At 41.4% G+C, this 21408-nt stretch overlaps 1 protein-coding gene across 6 annotated transcripts in view; it reads right to left on the reverse strand.

Annotated features, from left to right (window-relative positions):
• LOC132428722 (E3 ubiquitin-protein ligase HERC2) overlaps positions 1-21408 on the reverse strand; it is a 228869-nt gene that overhangs the window by 171377 nt on the left and 36084 nt on the right. For all 6 annotated transcript variants that reach the window (XM_060017026.1, XM_060017023.1, XM_060017024.1 and 3 more), the window contains exons 5-15: positions 16583-16802; positions 14024-14124; positions 13378-13534; positions 12821-12931; positions 12104-12275; positions 10206-10379; positions 8353-8541; positions 7644-7795; positions 5457-5614; positions 5254-5367; positions 3428-3679 (exon numbers count right to left, since the gene is read on the reverse strand). In XM_060017026.1, coding sequence (XP_059873009.1) covers positions 3428-3679; positions 5254-5367; positions 5457-5614; positions 7644-7795; positions 8353-8541; positions 10206-10379; positions 12104-12275; positions 12821-12931; positions 13378-13534; positions 14024-14124; positions 16583-16802 — 1800 coding nt within the window. The remainder of the gene's footprint in view (positions 1-3427; positions 3680-5253; positions 5368-5456; positions 5615-7643; positions 7796-8352; positions 8542-10205; positions 10380-12103; positions 12276-12820; positions 12932-13377; positions 13535-14023; positions 14125-16582; positions 16803-21408) is intronic.

Here is a 21408-nt window from a genome sequence, read left to right on the forward strand (position 1 = left end):
TTTAGCCAATACCATACTGTCCTGATCACTGTAGCTTTACAGTTAAGTCTTGAAGTTGGGCAGTATCAGTCTTCCCACTCATTCTTCTCCTTTAATATTGTGTTGGTTATTCTGGGTCTTTCACCTCTCTCCACACAAACATTAGACTCAGTTTTTTGATATCCATAAAATAAATTGCTGGGATTTTGATTGGGATTGCACTGAATCTATTGATCAAGTTGGAAAGAACTGACATCTTGGCAATATTCAGTATTCCTATCAATGAACATAGAATATCTTTCCATTTATAAAGTTCTTTGATTTCATTCATCAGTTTTGTAGTTTTCCTCATATAGATCTCACACATATTTTGTTAGACTTATACCTATGTATTTCATTCTTTGGATGCTAATACAAATGGTATTGTGTATTTAATTTCAATTCCATTTTTTTGCTGCTTGTATATAAGAAAACAATTAACTTTGGCATATTAACCATCTTGCAACCATCTTGCAACCTTGTTAGTTCCAGGAGGGTTTTTGGGTCAATTCTTTCAAATTTTCCACATAAACAATCATGTCATTTGTGAACAAAGACAGTTTTATTTCTTCCTTCTCAATCTGTATAGCTTTTATTTCCTTTTCTTGTCTTACTGTATTAGCTAAAATTTCCAGTATAATTTTGAAAAGGAATGGTGAGACGGGACATCCTTTCCTTGTATCTGATCTTAGTGGAAAGGCTTTGAGTTTCTCACCATTAAGTATGACATTAGCTGTAGGATTTTTATAGATTGTCTTTATCAAGTTGAGGAAGTCTCCTTTATTCCTAGTTTACTGAAAGTTTTTTTTAATCATGAATGGGTGCTGGATTTTGTCAAAAGCTTTGTCTGCACCTATTGATATGATCATGTGATTTTTCTTCTTTCATCTGTCAATTTGATGGATTACATTAACTGATTTTTTTTAACATTGAACCAGCCTTTCATAGTGTCTGAGTGTGTGTGTGTCTGTGTGTGTCTGTGTGTGTCTGTGTGTGTCTGTGTGTGCATATGCATTTTCTTTATATGCCATCCATCAACGGACAATTTGGTTGTATCCATGTCTTAGCTATTGTGAATAATGCTGCAATGAACATGGGGATGCAGATAATTTTTCAAGTTAGTGTTTTTGATACCCAGAATTGGAACGTCTGGATAACATGGTATTTCTATTTTTATTTTTTGAGGACCCTCCATACTGTCTTCCAGAGTGGCTCCACCAATTTACAGTCCCACCAACAGTGCACAAAGGTTCCCTTTTCTCTACATCCTTGCCAACTCTTGTTATTTCTTGTCTTTTTGATAACAGACATTCTAAGAGGTATGAGGTGATATCTCACTGTTTTTAAATGTATTTCACTGATGATTAGTGATGCTGAACATCTTTTCATGTACCTGTTGGCCATCGTTATGTCTTCTTTGGAAAAAATGACTATTCAGATCCTCTGCCCATTTTTTAATCAGATCATTTGGGTTTTTTTGCTGTTGAATTGTACGAGTTCTTTATATATTTTGGATATTAACTCCTTATCAAATATATGACCTACAAATATTTCCTCCCATTTCATATGTTGTCTTTTCATTTCTCTGATGGCTTCCTTTGCTGTACAAAAAGATTACTGATTTTAGATCTTTCTTCTTTTCTAATATATACATTCGATGTTATAAATTTCTGTCTAAGCTTTCACTGCATCCCACAAATCTTGAAAAGCTGTATTTCCATTTTCATTTAGTTCAAAATATTTTAAAATTTCTCTTGTGATTTCTTCTTTGACCTATGTGTTATTTGGAAGTATACTGTTTTATCTCTATGTATTTTGGGATTTTCCAGCTAATTTTCTGTTATTGATTTCTAGTCATTTCCTTTGTGGTCTGAGAGGAGACACTGTTTGACTTCTCTTCTTTTAAATTTGTTAAGGCGTGTTTTATGGCCCAGGCTGGGTCTATCTTGGTGAAAGTCAAAATACACTCTTCAGTGAGAAAGTTTTCTAAAACAAAATCTATTTCTCTCCAAAGTTAAATGATGTAAGTGTAAAATATATTTTTTCTATTTAAATAGTGTTAGCAAAGTACTGTATTTTTGCTTATTAGTAAATCTAACATGACCAACACAAGGGGTGTTTTCAGACATGTCAACATAAAAAATAATTCAGCTGAAAGAACTCTACTACAGTAAGAGAAACAATTCTATCCAAAGAGCCTATTTTAAGAACTACCAAATGACTGTATGTATCAACAGTCACTTAAATACTCTCACAGTACACTAACTCTGTATCTAATTAATGTTGCTGAGGAAGTTGATTTCCTCCACTAAATGAAAGGAATATAAACAAGAAGGCAAATAAAATTCAAATACATCTCCATAATAAACAACCAATTGTATTACTCTGTAACTTATCTCAGATGCTTAGAAAATAATAAACACCAGAGGAGCACACAAAACTTCTAATCACCAAAGTGTTAACATGCTTTAAAATAAAAATGCTGGGGAAAGGAACCCGCAAGTCCCAATTAAAAGGCTCACTTCCAAACTCCCCTGACAAAAAAGCAAAAACATAAAGGAGAATCCAGCGCAGCAATCCAACAAACTTCATCCCTTGTGTCAAATGCAGCCCAAGGCCCGTTTCTGTGAATAAAGGTGTATCGGAACACAGGCGCATTTGTTTTCATATTGTCTATGGCTGCTTTGGGGCTACAACAGCAGGACTGAGTAGTTAGGAGAGACAGCACAAGGCCCTCAAACCTAAAATTACACATAGAATCTGGTCCATTAAAAAATAGCCTGCCCACCCCCTGTAGTGTAGAGATAAAGCACTACAGGCCCCACCTGGTACACTTATCACCAACCTCTCCCATACTTTACAAGGCACCTGTAAAGCACACCTACACGCCTTGGCTCCCATTCCTCCCAGCTGCTGAGCATGCATGCTGGACACCCTTGAAACCAAACAAGAAGATTCATCCATCAAGGATAAGTTCAAACAAGACCACTCCAGGCTGACCCAACCCGATCTCCCTCTGTGCTCCTATAACACCACGCATATCCATAGCAAGCAGACGACCTCACCAAACGGAAGTTAATCTCACTGAGGCCAGCTGAATGAGTAATGAATGGGTACTTGCCACAAAAAAGAACTCTCCAATAAAAAACAAACAAACAAAAAAAAGAACTCTCCAACACCGGTAAAATTTAAAAGTTTCAAATTAAATTTGATGAAAATAATTCTAGGTCACTTTTTAATACAGACAAACCACTTTCCACTTATTATCTATACCTATCAAAATGTGGATAAAAGCTTCTAATGATGAGTCATTCACAGATGTCAGATAAAGAAAAATACCTGCAAACTTTAAAAGATTACTAAAGACAACTGCCTCAGATGGTTTTAAAAGTTTACATTTTGCACTCACCTTGCAATCCTTCCAAGAGTTTGGGATAACGAACATGTTCCTCTGTTCCATGCCCAAGTCTCTGGTTGTCACCTTTCCCCCATGAATAAACCTGGCCGTCTTTTGTCAAGGCAACAGAAAACTGACTTCCACATCGGACTTTGACAACATCCAAGTCTTGAAGCTTCTCAATCAGCTTTGGTGTTTTGCAGCCGTCACTACCACCTCTGCCCAATTTCCCATAGTCACCATCTCCCCAAGACCACACCTGACCTAAAAAATACAAGTTATTTGAGTAAAAATAACTGTACATCTAAAGAAAACTTCTAAATGTCTGCAAATAATCAATATAGCCAATAACACACAAAAATCTAGACCACTAATGTATATAGCTGACACTACACAGGTGGTTACTGACCAAATGAAATCTAGTTTCTATTCAGGTTGATAGAGAAGCAATTAAGAAATGGAAAGCTGAGTTTTCTTCTTGTTTTAACTGAATGAATAATAAAATCCTAACCCTTGCTAGTTTGCGCTCAATGATACTGCTTCCACTAATTACTAAACACAGAGCGAAAGCTCCACTGCTTCCATAAAACACAGCAACTGGGCCCATGGCCCACTGCACACCACTCTTGTTGTGTTGACCACAAGCCAAACGTACGATTGTATTTATTCCCAGTAACAGTTGTTAGCGTAATTTAATTAAATATTACATAAGGGGATAAAATTAAGTTGCTCTCTGTGGGAGAGCAAGGCTGAGAGGCTCCCAGCTAATCCTGACAGACCCCACGACTCGAAGGACAAACCCCCACAATACTGAAAGACAAATACAGTTTAAAAAATCAACATCAAGGGCTTCCCTGGTGGCACAATGCAGGGGACACGGGGTTTGATCCCTGGTCTCGGAAGATCCCACATGCCACGGAGCAACTAAGCCCGTGTACCACAACTACTGAGCCTGCGCTCTAGAGCCCGCGAGCCATAACTACTGAGCCCGCGTGCCTAGAGCCTGTGCTCCGCAACAAGAGAAGCCACCACAATGAGAAGCCCCCATGGCGCAACTAGAGAGAGCCTGCGCGCAGCAACAAAGACCCAACGCGGCCAAAAATAAATATAAATAAAATAAATTTATAAAAAAAGAAATCAACATCGGGAATTCCTGGCAGTCCAGTGGTTAGGACTCCACCCTCTCACTGCTGAGGGCCCGGGTTCAATCCCTGGTGGGGGAACTAAAATTCCACAAGCCGTGAAGTGCTGGGTGGGGGGGGAGGGGGAGGAATCAACATCAAACTTGATAAATGTATCCTCAAAAAGTGTCAAATGAGTACAATCGCAGTAATGAACACAAATATAAAACTGAAATTAAAAACAAGTATCATACTGTGAATACACAAAGACTAAGCAGGATTTACCACAGGGAATCAAGGGTGGCTGAACATTAGGAAATATAATCACAATAATCAGAAACGACTTAAAACGTCAGTTATTCCATTTATTTTCATTTCTCTGTTAAAAAGTAAAATGCCCAACCAGGAAGGATGGTAGCTCTCTGGCCCTGGGTAACAGAAGTTACAAGTCCCATAACTTCTCTACCTCTCCTGAAGACACTGAGGTGCACACTTAAAGACTCCAGGGACTTCCCTGGCGGTCCAGTGGTTAGGACTCTGCGCTTCAACTGCAGGAGACCCAGGTTCAACCCCTAGTCAGGGAACTACGATCCCACAAGGCGTGTGGCACAGCCCAAAAAAAAAAAAAAGAAAAGAAAGACTCCAAAGCTCATTCCCTCTAGGAGAGCGGCCCTCCTCATCCTGAGAGCCTGTCCAGGGCAGCAGTGCCCCACATACCATTCTCCGTCACAGCCAGCGTTTGAGCATCACCACTCCCACATGCCACGTCAATGACCTTCAGCCCTTTGAGCCCAGCTACCAGCATCGGAATGGCCTCGTCTTCACTGGAGCCTTCAAAAAGATAGGACCACTGTTACTGCAAGTCCCTCAGAAGAGGCAGCTTCATGCTGCATGCTCCAGCTGACTCAGAGCAGACATACCGTGGCCCAGTCGCCCATAGTTCCCCCGGCCCCAGGTGTACAGCTCGCCCTCGGCAGTGATGGCCGCGCTGTATGTGCTCCCACACGCAATGTGCACCACATGCTTCCCGGCCTGCTTTCCTGAGAAGGCAGAGATCACCTTAGGCTCCTCAAGAGGCCTGTGGAGAGAAGAGGAACAAACGTGAATGGCCTTCTGAGACCTTCCTATTAGTGACACTACTGGGAATAAACTATCAGAGCGTCAAAAGACACTTTCACCTTTCAGGTGCCTCATGAAATAATTAAGAAATACAGAATTCAAACACATACCACCTCCATGATTCTTTGTTAAGTGGGCACCTAATGCCAAGCATGGCATCCAGCAGACTATCACAACAGTGTCTGTTAAAGACAAGGGTGATTAAGTCCATGGCAGCTGTGGTCACAGTGGTCTGAACGGTGGCCTATCCACAGACAGCACTCAGCAACAGGGAAAGATGAAGCTCACTGACAGAGCCAGAAACAGAATACTACCAAGTGGCAGAGGGCAGGTCAGTGGCCACCAGGAGCTGGAAGTGGGGAGCAGGGGTTGGCTGCAAAAGGGTCCAAAGAAAGGGGGAGGGGGATAGGAGTGGGTAATGGAACTGCTCCGTGCCTCATTTATGGTGGCTCCCAGCTGCAGGCGTTTGTGAAGCTCAACAGACTGTGTAAGGGAAGCTGATGAATTTGTAAATCTCCTTACACATGGTTGAAATTTATACGTATTTGTTAAACAAATGAGAAGAAATGATGCAGCAAGGTTTACTAATCGCACTGCAATCTATATTTTACAAATGAAAAGTCAGAAACAGCAAGGATGAACTGGGCAGAAGAGTCTCCTTAGTTGATTCTTCACCTTCAAAATTAGCAAAATGCCCGATGCTTATAATCTAAAATATGTCTGATGTGATTGGTAACACCCACTCTAGCCTCTCCAAAGACATAGTTTGCTCACTTTGTGACCCACTTTTCTGCAAAATAAACAAACACAGAGGCAGGGGCACACACGGGAAGGGGGACAATGACTCTACTCTGGTACCACTTCCCCCTTCTTCCATTCAGCTCAAGTCTCAACACCCCCACCACACACACCAAAGTTCCTCTGCAACTCCTGCCCTTCGTACTGGTCTCCTTTCCTTCCCTCAACTCCTCAAGTAATGGACAAGTTAGTCAACCTAGCACTTAACTTCAACTGAGTATTATTTTATTACAACATATTTTATGCATACTAATTATATATAACATAAAAAAAGTAAAAAGACTAATGCCTCCATCCTGTAGCTCAACTCTTTCAAATCCTGTGTGCTCCATGCTAATCCTGCCCCCCTGCTAACCTGAGAGTAACAATTCTAAGTTCTGTACTTATCACTCCTTTTTTTCACTATCATTTTACCACATTTGTCTGAGTCCCCTACAACACTGTCCAGTCTGGAATATCAAGTCTGCTGAATGCTAACACCCAGTATGCATGACTCTTTCTTCACGGTTTGGGATCCTTCCTGGTGGATGTCCACCTCCACCCCAGTAAGAACGGGGCAGTCTCCTCTCGACTGCTGCTGCCCACTCCCTACTCACGGCTCTGACCACTTTGAAATGGGGCTGCATCTTCAATTTCAGCCTAAGGCTCCACTCACAACGGCAACATACAAAAGGGCTCCTCTGATTCTGAGGCAGCCATCAGAACTCTTTCTTTTCACAAGCCTGCATTGAGAACAACCATTCTGTTTTATTTCTTGGTCTCTTACGATAATCGAAAGCTTCCGCAAAATAAGGTATTAGGAAACTCTTGATTTTATTAGCTGGGAAAACGACAGTATGGCTCAAGGAAATGAGGACCTCATCTGACAGAGATGTGTGGAGACTGTAAATGAAGGAAGAGCGTGGGATTTGGTTTAGGAAACCCCACGGTGAGGGTGCGGCGTGGGCAGCTAACAACAGGAGTAGCAAAAGCTGGGGGAGAGGAACACGAAGGCCAGCTGCCATCACTCCCTGTGCTCGGGGCACGGCTGCCCAGGGCCACCAGAGCGCCGATCCCCCTCGGCAGCCCTCTCCGTCCTAGCCCTACATGTCTGAGCAGCTGCAAAACACCTCACCACACTTTTCTTTTCCACCCTATTTTGGTTACAGCAGCACAAGAGTGTGTCAGTTACAGAAATAGGCTGTACATACACTGTGTCCCCGTGGCCTAGACGTCCACCATCCCCACAGCCCCAGGAATACACCTCTCCGGTGGCTGCCAAGGCCAGGTAGTGGTGACCGTCCGAATGGGCAGCAATTTTTACAATGTTTCTAGAGGCAAGACCCTGGACCAGCTGTGGAGCCTAAAAAGGTAAAAATAGGAAGAAAATTGGTAAGCAGTCCAAGGATAAAGAAAACAGCATGACTCGCCTCAACCCTGTACCTTATGTTGACAAACTCCTCTCGAACTGAAAGAACATGAGCCTCTGGTGGTTGCCAGGCCACCTGTCCAGTCACCCTGCCCAGCACCAACAGAAGAGCACCAGGCGGGCGGCCTCCACGTGCTCAGAGGTGAAGAGCTCCTTCCTTTAACAGGAACGTGCCCAATCTGCCACCAACCCCACGACTGCCTCATTTGTTACTACCTTCCTGGCCCCCAAAGTGAAATGACATTACAGTTTACAAATGGGAATAACAGCTGGCAATAAATGGCGCTGTAAGGAGTTCCTGAGCTTAAAAACTGAAGAAATTCTGCCCCCAAAATCTTGACAATAATGATCACGATTAAAATTTTTAAACACTAATAATATACAATGAGCAGGTGCTTATAAATCTTCAGAAGTCAACCGACAGAAAGAAAGACAAGATCCACAGCACCCACAGCAAAGGGGCCCCTCCACCAACCCGCCCCAGCACCTACCAGCGTGTCACTGTTGTAGGCCTGCGTGTACACACGGCCATTCCTCGACAAGATCAAGAAGCGCTTCTCTGCACAGGCGATCTGTGTGACCCCCAGGTTGGCAAGGCCTTCACACTGAATTGGACCGATCACATTGGCATAGTATTTCCATCCTATTAACCCCCATCCTATGACCTCTTGCAATGATCCCTGTCAGACAACAACGTAAGGAAACATTTTCTTTATATCAGCAAGAAAATTCTTTCTTAGACAAAAGAAAGAATAATTCATGCAAGGAGTAACAATGAGATACAGTAAGATAAAAATAAAGGAAGTAAAGAAAGAAGCTGATTCACAACATCAAAATAACTCAGAATACCCCATATGGCCTCAGTTAGCAGGTAAGATGAAGTAACTGAACAGATTTCTTTTCCACAGCATTTCATTTTAACAGAGCCCATTAAAAAGTAGTACAAGTAGACCTGAAACATATTTTAAAATGCTCAAACCATATCAGGTTACCACTTTGCCGTTACAGGCAGGGACCCAAAGGCCTAAGCACAAGCCTAGGAGACAAGTGTCCCTGGCTGTTGGTGGGAGTGAGAGGAATGAAGCCACGTGAGAGCAATTCGGGGATAATCAGCTCACGTGTCCACCACATCGGGTACATCACCACTGCAGACGCGTGCACACACATAGAGGAACAAAGGTAGAGGGTAGCCATCGCAGCATTACCTGAGTAGCAAGCTTCTGGCAACACAAGTGTCCACCAATAGGAGACATTTTAAAAAATCATGATACGTCCACATGTGGAACACTAAGTTTCTTTTAAAAATAAAGAGAGAAGCTCTGCTTACTTATACAGAGAGCTCTTCAGTAGTCGGCTTAGTGAAAAAACAAGCTACAGAAGTGATATAATACAATACTGCTGAGAGAACTGAAAGGATGCATAAGAGACCAGAAGCATGAGAGGCAAAGGTGGGGAAAGAGGGCGAGGAGGCAGTGGGAGAGGAAGTGACAGGGTGTCTCTGCATTTAGTTTTCATTGTTGAGCCATAGGAATGTATTACTTATCTGGAAAACATAAATACCTGCAAAATAAAATAAATACTCCTCGTATTAAACATTAAAAGTGAGAAGGAATTCCCTGGCGGTCCAGTGGATAGGACTCTGCGCTCTCGTTGCCGGGGACCAGCTTCAATCCCTGGTCAGGGAACTAAGATCCCACAAGCCACATGGCTCAGCCAAAGGAAAAAAGCATTAAAAATTAGAAAAATCTGCAGTTTGCTGTACGGCAGAAACTAACACAACATTGTAAATCAACTAGAGTCCAATAAACATTAATTTAATAAATAAATAAAAGTACTTATGCTGCCAAAACAAAGAAAACCGTTAGAAGAATCTGTATTCAAAACCAGGATTCTTCTGCGTGACCTTGGCAAGGTTCGGTACCACTCCAAACGGCAGCCTTCTCATCGACACAATGGGGCAGCACAGTGATGGTCGGGTGCATCTGTGTGAGGTCCTCCGTGGGCCTGCACCAGCAGGCCCCCACACACCCAGCTTAGTGTCAGACACGTCGCTACCTTTCTCCTGAGGAAGACAGCGTGGCGTGTGGCTGTGGGAAGGCAGGAGAGCGCTCCAGGGACGTGCCCCTGAATCTGGAACCTGGGACACGGGGTGGGTCCTGAACCACTGTGTGCCTCGGCCTGCTCATCGCCCACTGTGACCGCTAACGACGCCTTAAAGCGTATACATGTTTAAAAGCTGAAAGCCAAATCCACCCCAACAGCAGAGAAAGTGAGTCTCCACACAGGTACAGAATGAGAACCTAGGAACATACACACAGAGAATAAACAATGCTCTCGCACTGACCTTATGAGAGGTCGGAGAGCTACAGAGAGGTGGCATACAGGGGGCGGCCAGGCGGTCCAGGTGGGCCATGACAACAACCGCAGTCTGTCGTAAGTCTATGGCAAGCTCGCTGTCTCGCGGAAGAGTGAGGTACCTCAGGAAGCTCTCATTGGGGCTCAGAGGGCCAGACAGAAGCTAGAGAAGAAAAGTAAAGAAACATCTTCAGAAACGGTGGGAAAAATTAAAGTAACACAGTTAGCCTTTAACCACTCTTTATATTTTGGTATTCACAGTGAGACATTATCTGTAAACCTGCCCCTTTCTGGCTATCAAGTAAGAAGTGTTGCTGACGCATTGAGATCTATACACGCACTGCACACAGTGGTGCCCACACATCCGCACATCCGTCACCTGTGTGCCAACTCCACACAGGTAAATGACACAGCCCGACCGTCCTCAGGTTCACTACCCCAAGGACCCTCGAAAGAACTCAAAGCAATCTTCCTGGGAACAAAGCACTGTACCTCAACCTGGCTTTGAAAACTGAAAACAAAAACCACTTACTTTAATCTAAATGCTGCCCACTCATCAGAAAACCTAATTTTATTTGCACATTAAGTAATAATTCTAATTCTTCTGAAGCCAGAATAGCTTTATTATCACTAAAGACTGCAAAGTGAAAGAATAATTAGGCTGAAACTTCATAACGGAATAGCTAAGTCTTTCCAGAAAAGACCTGCAAGATCAAACTTGTACCTCTAAAAAGCCACAGCCCCAGGGGTGTGGAGCTGGGCGGGCCCTGCCCTGCCACCAGCCTCAGCTTCCTGGGACTAAACACAGGGATGACTTACGTGACATTCTCTGCGTGGTGCCCCACATTCAGGAAGGGCCAACAAAGTGAGTCGCTATTTCCAACGCTCTTTTTCTAATATTTTTCTGAAAGTGTGCATTTCAGACTTGGCTCCACGCTGCCAACGCAGCTGTTGCTGGCTAATGGAGGTGCCGTCCATAAACAGCACATGGAGGAGGACAGAGCGGGAAGAGAAGATTTGCCTGGGCCCTGGAAGGGTCAACACCAACCCACAGTAACTGCCCTCCACGCAGACCGAGTGAGGTATCGTGGCAGAACAGCTCCTCTGAACCAGACGCGCGCTCCCTCCCACGCCAGCCGAGCCTCGCTCCTGCACTGTGGCCCCATGTCATCACCGCAGGCACCGTAAGAACGCACTCTTTCTGAATATCATCAGGATTTTTACCCATCTTCATGCTGCTACTAACTCAATTAGCCCCATCACAGCCAAACCACAACACGACTGGCTGCCGGGAACACAAAAGTGCTAAACGCACAAAAGGCTCAGGGGCTCCAGCGTAGCAGAAAGAAAACTGCATGGCCAGCAAGGCAGCAGATGGATCTCTGTAAAAGCACAAGCTGATATTTGTTAAGAAACATGGTCCTAATACACACAATCCAAAATGAACAGAAAGGGCCAGGGTCTACAAAACACAGCTGGCTCTGGTCACTCCTTAGTTGCTGCAAAGAATCCGAATGTGATCATGCGATAGTTCTGCTGTATAAACTGTGACCTACACAATGACCTGCCATAGCCAATCCCACACCTGACTCACTGTTTGCTTCGTTTTTTTTCTTTATTTTTGGTCATACCGCGCAGCTTGCAGGATCTTAATTCCCCGACCAGGGATTGAACCCGTGCCCCCTGCAGTGGAAGTACGGAGTCTTAACCACTGGACCACCAGGGAAGTCTCTGATTCACTGTTTTAATGGCCAAAACCACTCTCCCCCCAGAAGCAACTACCACCACAGATAATGTGCTCTGGTCTTGTTTATAAAAGGCTAACTCCTTTAGGATAAGTGAAATGAAGAGAGCTACTTAAGTGCAAAGTCTCGTGACGATACCTACATGAGTGTCACCTTCTGTATGGGGGGCATCTTTACTGCACATGATGCTCTGGAACCTTTGCAGCAAAGGAAGAAGGGGGGCGCTGGTACCCTGGGCAGACCGCTCATTGTCAGTTTCCTGTGTCCCACTGTCCCACAATTGAAGCAGCAACAGGATAGCAGATAACATTTGGCTGGAAGAGAAATTATCTTTATTCTCTAGTAAAAACTTTAACATTTTTGGCCATGGTCTGTAAAAAATAAAAGCAGACAGCTAAATAAAACTGAAGAAATACTTTAGATTTGAAAGGAAACTAAAACAAGGCCCTGAAAACAATTCTTGGCAGTAAAATCCCTAAATCAATGCCAAGATTTTAGCACAAGACATCTACCTTCTGTGGATGAGAAACATAAAACCAGTTAAGAAGCTCAAATAGCACTTTCTACAGGGAATTTCTAGGACCTTAAATTAATGGAATAAAAATAACTATTTGAAGAAAATTAAGAGAGAGAGGGAAAAGAAATAACAGTTCCTAAACTACTAGAAAGTTGAACACAAAAAAGGAAGTGAAGAAAACTTAAGTGTACCCAGGTCTGAAAATAGAGGGTCTGGGACATGGTTCTTTGATCACAGACCACCACACATTTCCTACAGTCACAAATAGTTCAATGAAATGCAACAGCTGCTCAGATACAGAGGCATCTCCCTACAGCACTCCCAGCCTATAGCACCCCTCACCTCAGCGTGCCTCTCTGCACAGCCAGCTCCAACAGGATGGCCAGGGCCAGGTGCTGGTCCTGCAGGGGGATACTTCCTGGCCCTTTGGTACCAGGCGTTCCATGAACATCCCTGAAATGACAGCAGAGGATGCAGGGACAAAGTAACAACAGACCTTAAAGACAGCATACTTAAAACAAGCATGTTGTTAATGTTAAATTAAGTACCTTCCCTTTCCCATGGAGAAATATATTTTTAATATTTAGAATCAGGTTTCTGAGACTTGCTTACTCAAATTTAATCAGAGATTCTAAAGCATACAATTAACCTGTAAAGATAAGTTTTTATTAAAAGTATTAATTCAGATACTATACGATGATTACATTAGAAGACATATTCCAAGTTGCTATAGCATAAAACTACTTGTATCATTATTCAAATCATGAGCCTGAGGGTACGCTGGAAACACTCCAGAAACCAACCTACTAAATTTCTTAGCTCTAAAGAGAAGAAGGTGAGACGAGACTGCAAAGCATGCTGGAACCGTTCACACAGTAAATGTGAGAGGAAGAACTCACCCGGTCACGACGGACCTGAGGAAGCGGGTTGCTCTTTCTACCACCTCCAGCCACACAGAGGACACTGTGCTCTCATCAAAGAGCGAGGCCTCAGGCAGGGCTCTCAGGGCGTCCAGGGATTCCTGCAACAGCTCGCTGCAGAGGTCCGCGTCCTCCCCTGGGCACACACAAGGCAGATGACGCCACCCGTACCCGGGCAGCACACAGACAGAGTTCTCCCCACTCTCCCAGGCAGGTCTCCTACCCCCAGAGTGAGAGGATGCCACTGGCAGGTTTTCAATCTCTCACTTTCCTCTAAATGAGATACCGCAAGAACTCAGAGACTAACACTGAACAGTTGCTCCAACGTCAATTCTTTATTTTATGACTCTCACGTGAGCAATTCTAATTTCTGGTTCTCCTAGAAAATACATCAGTACAGAGGCACTGCGGTGGTTCACCTGGGATGTATGTGCATACGCACCTTTTTTCTTAGAAGCACAGGCCTGCAAAGTCAAACAGACTGTGAAGCCTCTCATTTTACAAACAAGGAAAATGAGGCCTCGAGAGCACATGGGATCAACCCAGGGGCACGTGGTGGCAGAAGTGAGGAAAGAACCCACATCCCCTGATGTGGCAGAAAACAGAACACGCGGGGCACACGTACCTGACCGCCAGGCCCTGCGCAAGAACGCAAAGGCAAAGGAGAGAGCTGCTCGGGATCCAACTCTCGCAAGGCCTTCCACTCCTTTGCCTGTGGGCCGGGAACTGCGGACAACATACATGGGGGGGTGTGGGAATTGGTCAGTCAGAGGCATGTGCAAATTCTAAAATAAAATAAGTAATACGAAAGGATTTGTTCCAAAATGTGATCAATGGGTTTCTTTAGATAGCAGGATCACAAATGACTTTTAGTTTCACGCTTTAAAGACTTTTATCAAATGTCCTTTGTAAAGGAAAAGTTTTCTCTTTGAGGGGAAAAAAAAAGACAGTTAAAAAGAATTTTAAATGACTTGCTAAAACACTCATGAAATAATCTCAGGGAACTAATATTATTAGTTGGGGGAAGACAGATGATAAACGAAATAAACAGATAAACATAAAAGGGGGATTCAACTTACAAAGTAAAGAAAAGGCAGGTGAGGGGTAAGGAGCACACAGAAAACAAGGCAGCAAGTGCCGACGCTCAGCCCCAGGCCTGGGCATCCGCTCTGGCCCTCCCCCTGCCTAGGGCTATGTGGCTGCTAGGTCTGCAGGCCCCGTCATGTGCTCTTCTCCTTCACCCACACTCCCACCTACCTCAGCAGGTAACCCCGCCTGAATTTACTGCTTTTCATTCTCACGTGTTTTTTAAGCATTTTTCTACTTATACATGTTAATTTAACAAGACATGGTTTCATTTTGCACATACTAAGAAGTTATACAAACCATAAAAATCATCCTTTTAAAAAAAACCTAGAATATAAAAATGTGTGTACAATATAAACTCAATCATACGTAGCAAGAAATTTTATTTTCAACTTTATACTGTTATGTATTTCTACTATATACTTCACTCTCCAAATTTACTCTAATTTGCTTTCATAATTAGGGAGAAATGTTATTTAAAATGGGCAATCATACAGAATGATCTCCCCAAGATACAATATCAAGTCAAATTAGCAGTGAGGAACGTGGGGACCCACAGAGGCAGCTGGTACGCGCACGTCTATGAATCCTGGACAGTGCAGGATACGTGCTTGGGGAGCTCTACGAGGAAACAACCCTCTAAGAAAGCTGTACCAGGAGAGGCATGAAGCTGGGGTTTCTCTCAGCCAATCGCGACCTCATCCACGGAGAAAGAGCCAAACAGTCCTAAATCTGCACCGTGTAAAAACTGCTAACTCTTCAACAAGTGGCTCTCCATTTTACAGCTATGTAAGAAAACAGAAACAGAAATAGCTTGGACCCACCCCCATCTACGCCAATCAACTATCCAACCCACAGCCAGTTCTACGAAAAAGGTAAAACCCACTACTATCCAAATAAGTCGAGAAATTAGGGAAAGATATCTACTAAAATTTAGGAGATAACACTACACATCTAACAGAATGGCTAAAATAAGTAAGTGACACCACCACCAAATGCTGACGAGGATATGGAGAAATGGAACCACTCATACATGGCGGATGAGAATGTGAAATGGTACAGCTATTCCGGAATCAGTACGAAAATGTCTTACAAACCTCAACGTAAGACCCAGCAATTGCACCCTAGGCATTTATTCCAGAGAAATGAAACTTAAGTTCACACAAAAACCTGTACACAAATATTCACAGCAGCTTTATTCAAAATACTCAAAAATGCTAAACAACTGAGATATCCTTCAAAGGTTGAGTGGTTAAACACAATGTGGTACATCCATACATGGAATCCTGCTCAACAATGATGACACATTCACCTACTTGGAAGAATCTCAAAGGAATAATGCTGAGTGAAAAAGCCAACCTCAAAAGGTTACATAATAAACATGGAGAACAGGTTAATGGTTGCAGCTATAAAAAAGGGTCCTTGTCCTGTACCCTGTGGCAGTACTGACAGAAATCTACACCTGCGATAAAATCTCATGCATACACACATACACAGAGGATTGAAAGCATGTAAAATGGGAAATCTGAGTAAGACGGGTACAATGTATCAAAGTCGACATCCTAGTTGTGATTTTTGTACTACAGTTTTGCAAGTGAAAAACTAGGGCAACTGGCTGAAGGGTATAAGGAATCTCTCTATTATTTCTTACAACTGCATGTGAATCCATAAAAGCATCTCTTGTAAGAAAAGAATAAGTAAATCACATTAAGAAGAAAAAAAAATGAAGCATCTAAACTAGTTAAGCACTACTAAAATGTGATAATTCCCTACCCGGTACCAAAACAAAAAGAATATAATGTTCAGATCCCATTTTCAAATCTAGACATGCCGATCTAAACTTTTGACTGGCTTCTACAGTTACTGACAGAACAGGGTCTTTAAACAATGGTACAGGTTACAGCATAGCCTGTTACTTTATGAGCAAATTGGGAAAGCCATTCTCCAGATTATATGAAACATACAAAAAGGGAAAGAAAGAATAAAATTTCAGAAAACAAAAACAGACTATATTGAAAGACTTAATTAAACTTTCTTAAACAAAACAGCATGAGTTTTATATTTAGCTGGTATCAGGATACTTTCTTAATTATATTACCTTTTTTTGTCCACAGGAGGCAAAGAAACACTGCTGCTTTTCCACTTAACTTTGACATTCTCCTGAAAAACAGTTCTATTCAAGGCAATGAAGTATCGTTCCAAAACGACGAGTCTCTGCTTGAGCCTCAGGGCTGAAAGGGTGGTGGTGGCTGACTGGATGGCCAGAGCTTGTTGCTCTCTAACCAACACAGAAAGACACTCCTTCAGTTCATTCACCTCTAGAAAACAAGATAAAACATCCAACCTCTGAATATCATGGGCACAGTTTGTTGTAACATTATAAAATGGGTAACAATAATAGGTAATAGCTGAGTGCTTAATATGTGCCACAAACGGTTTTAAGCAGTTTACAGACATTAGGTAATCCTCACAGGCACCATTAAGAGGTAGTACTGTGCATGCATTCTATGGAGGAGGAAACTGAGGCACAGAGTGCTTGCCCAAGGTCACCCAGCTGAGTATGGCACACGGGAGACCACTCTTAGCCACCATGTTATACTGCCTCTCTGTAAACATGGTATAAAAGTTTTTAACACAAAATTGTGAAGTCAATCCTTATCAGCAACACATTTCCTAGATAGAGAGAAAAACTACATCCAGTATTTTCATGTTATAAAACCAAATCCAAAATAAAAACAGTTTCAATAAATTGCCCAGCATACATGACCGATGAGAGGTAATACATTTATGGAGTATTTCAGAGAAAGATGAAGTAACTAGTCAGAATGTGCTATGGGTAAGTAGTATTTCATCATACTGTTCTCTCTACTGTGTATGTTTGAAATTTTCTACACTTCAGGACTTTTTTTTTTTAGGTACCTAGAAGAAAATTACGTCAATGAAAATAACTAAAAGGAGTCTTGTCTTACAATTAAGCATAAAGCTGCCTTAAGTTGAACTGTAAACTAAGTTACCTTCCACCAACCCCCTATACCAATAAAGCACCTGTAAACTAAGTTACCTTCCACCAACCCCCTATACCAATAAAGCACCCAGTGGTAACAAGAGCAGGAGATGTCCTATGCTTGTTTTTCTATCTCTGATATTTATTAGCTATGAAGCCAAAACAGTCATCGCCCTGGTAGCCTCATATACCAAGAGACAAAAGTCACACACCTACTGACTTCCCCTATACGGAAGACATTTATTTTTTAGCTACCCATGACCTAAACATGCTTTTCCTATGCGAGAGAAGGAGATCATAGAAGGCATCAGATGGATACACCTCACCACTCTCTAGGGAGGCCACCAGGACAAAGCTTCCCTCTCCACACACAGGAACTACGGCACAGAGATGCACATCCAGACACCAGAGGTTGGTTGCTAAGTCTGGAAAGCTCCACTAGCTAAAACAGCTAATCATTATAGAAAACTAGATGGAAAAAATATGCCTTTTTGTGTTTTTCTTTTTTTTTTTTGAAAAATACTTTTGGAACTTCCCTGGTGGTCCAGTGACTAAGACTCCATGCTTCCAATGCAAGGAGTGAGGGTTCGATCCCTGGTCTGGGAACTAAGATCCCACATGCTGTGTGGCATGGCCAAAAAAGGAAAAAAAAATTTTTTTTTAAATACAGATTTCAGAAACACTAAAAGCAATGTAACAGAAAAAATATGAGAAAAACATTAATAAATGTTTTTTAAAAATACTTTAAATTCCAAACTAGGCTCAAGATGAAGAAGCAGAAAGATTTATACATGAAGTACCATCCCTACCCTTCACAAGCATCCTTGCAGAATCACCTTTGGCCCAGCACTGAGAGGTGCCTGAGGCCCTGCATACATACGGGAGACTTCACTGAGACAAGCCCTGTCAAAGACAGTTTGTCTACACATCCCCCATGCAGAATTTCTTCCAGAAATCAGGCCTAAGAAAAGCTTTACCTTCCTGAATAATCACTATGTTTTCTACTTTGAAATAATAATACGTCTCTCTTCCGCGTTGCTGCAAAGCCCAGAGACAACCGTGAAGCTCAAAGAGAGCCTTCATGCCCTTGAGCCTGCTCTCCTTCCTGATGTCCTAACGGTGCTTGCCCTGCCCACCTCCTAATGCCTAGTCAATCAGTCATTTATTGTAGGATACCTTGAAACAAGTAGGTGAGTAAATAAAGTAACAAAGAAACAAATCATGGAGACCATGGGGGGAGCCAGCAGAACTCCCATCCCCTCCTGGCAGTAACAAGGTATAGCACACTCTTGCCCTGCCAGAATGGTGTCACAGAAAACCAATCAAACAGAGTCTCAGAACATAACGTGAAGATGTCCATGTTTCAACAGAAAGTCACTCATCACATCAAGAGCCAGGATGATCTCAAAATAAATTTTAAAAAGACAATAAATAGATGGAAACACCAAGATGACAGAGATGTTAGAATACTCTCATAAAGATTTTAAAGAAGCCACAATAAAAAAATGCTCCAAAAACCAAAAACAAACACACTTGAAACATATGAAAAAATAGAAAACCTAAGACAAGAAAAAGGAGATTTATTTAAAAAAGAAAAAAAAAGAACCAAATGGAAATTTTGGAACCAAAAAACCTAATAACCAAAATAAAGTTTGGTGAAAGGGCTCAACAGTAGAATGGAAAAAAATAAAAGATGAATCACTAAATTAGAAGCCAGAAGTTGCCAATCGAATAAGGAGAGAAAATACACTGGAAAAATAAAATTGCACTGAACTGAAAACATGCTAGAAGGATTCAATGGTGCATTACATGAAGCAGCAGAAAAGCTCAGTAAACTCAAAGACAGGGCACTGTAGTTCACCCAGTCAGAGCAACAAAAAGAAAAAACAATGAAAAAATGTGAAAATAGGTCAAGGGATATACGACACAATATCAAGCAGACTTCACAGGGTCCCAGAAGGAGAAGAGGCAGAGAAAGGGACAGAAAATTTATTTGATGTAATATAGGAAAAAACTTCCCTAACCTGGGGAAGGAAACAGACATTGAGATCTAGGAAGTCCAGAGAGTTCCAAACCACAGAAAACTAAAGACACCCACAACAAAACACATCATAATTAAAATGTCAAAGGTTAAAAATAAGATAAAAATCTTAAAAGCAGCAAGAGAAAAACAACTTGTTAGATGCAAGGGAACCCCTATAAGACTGTAAGTAGATTTTTCAGCAGAAATTTTGCAAGGCAGAAGAGAGTGGCATAATATATTCAAAGCCTGAATGAAAAAAACTTCTTTACCCAACAAACATATCAAGTAGCAAGTGAAGGAGAGACAAAGAGTTTTCTAGACAAGTAAAAGTTAAAGGAGTTCATCACCACTAATCTAGCCTTAATAGAAATGATAAAAAGAGTTCTTTAAGCTGAAAAGAAAGAGAACTAATTAGTAACAAGAAAACATTTGAAAGTATAAATCTCACTGGTAAAAGTAAATATATAATAAAGGTAGTGGATTAATAGCTTAAAAACTGAGTATTAAAGGTTAAATGACAAAAGAAGTAAAAATAACTATAACAAACAATTAAGGGATATATAAGATAAAAAGTTGCAAATTATGACATCAAATACACAAAACATGGGAGAGGAGGATAAAAATGCAAAGCTTAGAATGTGTTCAAACGTATGTTTATTTATAAATAGAATGTTATAAATACAAGCTGTTATATGTAAGCTTCATGGTAGCCACAAAGCAAAAAACTATAGTAGATACACAAAAGATAATGAGAAAGGAATCTAGGCATACCATTAAAGAGAATCATCAAATCACAAAGGAGAACTACAAAACAGCCAGGAATAAAACAATTATCATAACGGCAATAAAAACAAACGTTATCAATAACTGTAAATGTAAATGGAGTAAATTCACCAATAAAAAGACACAGAGTGGTTGAAAGGATTAAAAAAAAAAAGAACTCATCTATATACTGCCTACAAGAGACTCACTTCAGACATAAGGACACAACACACAGACTGAAAGTGAAGGGACGGAAAAAGATATTCCATGCAAATGAAAACCAAAAGATAGTTGGGGTACCTATACTTACATCAGATAAATAGATTTTTAAAACAAAAGTGTAATAAGAGACAAAGAAGGGCATTACATAATGATAAAGGGGTGAGTCCAACAAGAGAATATAACATTTGTAAATACCTATACACCCAACATAGGAGTAACTAAATATAAAGCAAATCTTAACAGACCTAAAGGGAGAAATTGATAGCAATACAATAATAGTATTGTATTATAATATAGTACAGGACTTTAATACACCCCTTACATCAACAGATAAATCACCCAGACAGAAAAATCATTAAAATAACATCTGCCTCATATGACATGTTAGATCTGATGACCTTAACAGATATATACAGAACATTCCATCCAAAAGTAACAGAATACACATTCTTCTCAAGTGCACATGAAACATTCTCCACACTATCATGTATTAGGTCACAATAAATTTAATTAGACTGAAATCACATCAAGCATCTTTCTGAACCACAAAGTTATGAAACTGGAAATCAATTACAAGACGAAAACTGGAAAATTCACAAATATGTGGAGATTAAACAACATGCTACTGAACAACCAATAGGTCAAGGAAGAAATCAAAAGAAAAACCAAAAAATACCTTGAGACAAATGAAAATGGAAATACAACATACCCAAACTTACGGGATGTAGCAAAAGCAGTTCTAAGAGGGAAGTTCAGAACAATAAATGCCTACCTCAAAAAAACAAGAAAAATCTCAAATAAACAAGAAACCAGATAGCCTAAACAAACACCTCAAGAAACTAAAAAATAAATAAATAAATAAATAAACCAAAAAAAACACAAATGAAGCCCAAAGTTTTTAGAAGGAAGGAAA

This window comes from Delphinus delphis, chromosome 7 (genome assembly GCF_949987515.2).
Source record: "Delphinus delphis chromosome 7, mDelDel1.2, whole genome shotgun sequence".
NCBI lineage: Eukaryota > Metazoa > Chordata > Mammalia > Artiodactyla > Delphinidae > Delphinus > Delphinus delphis.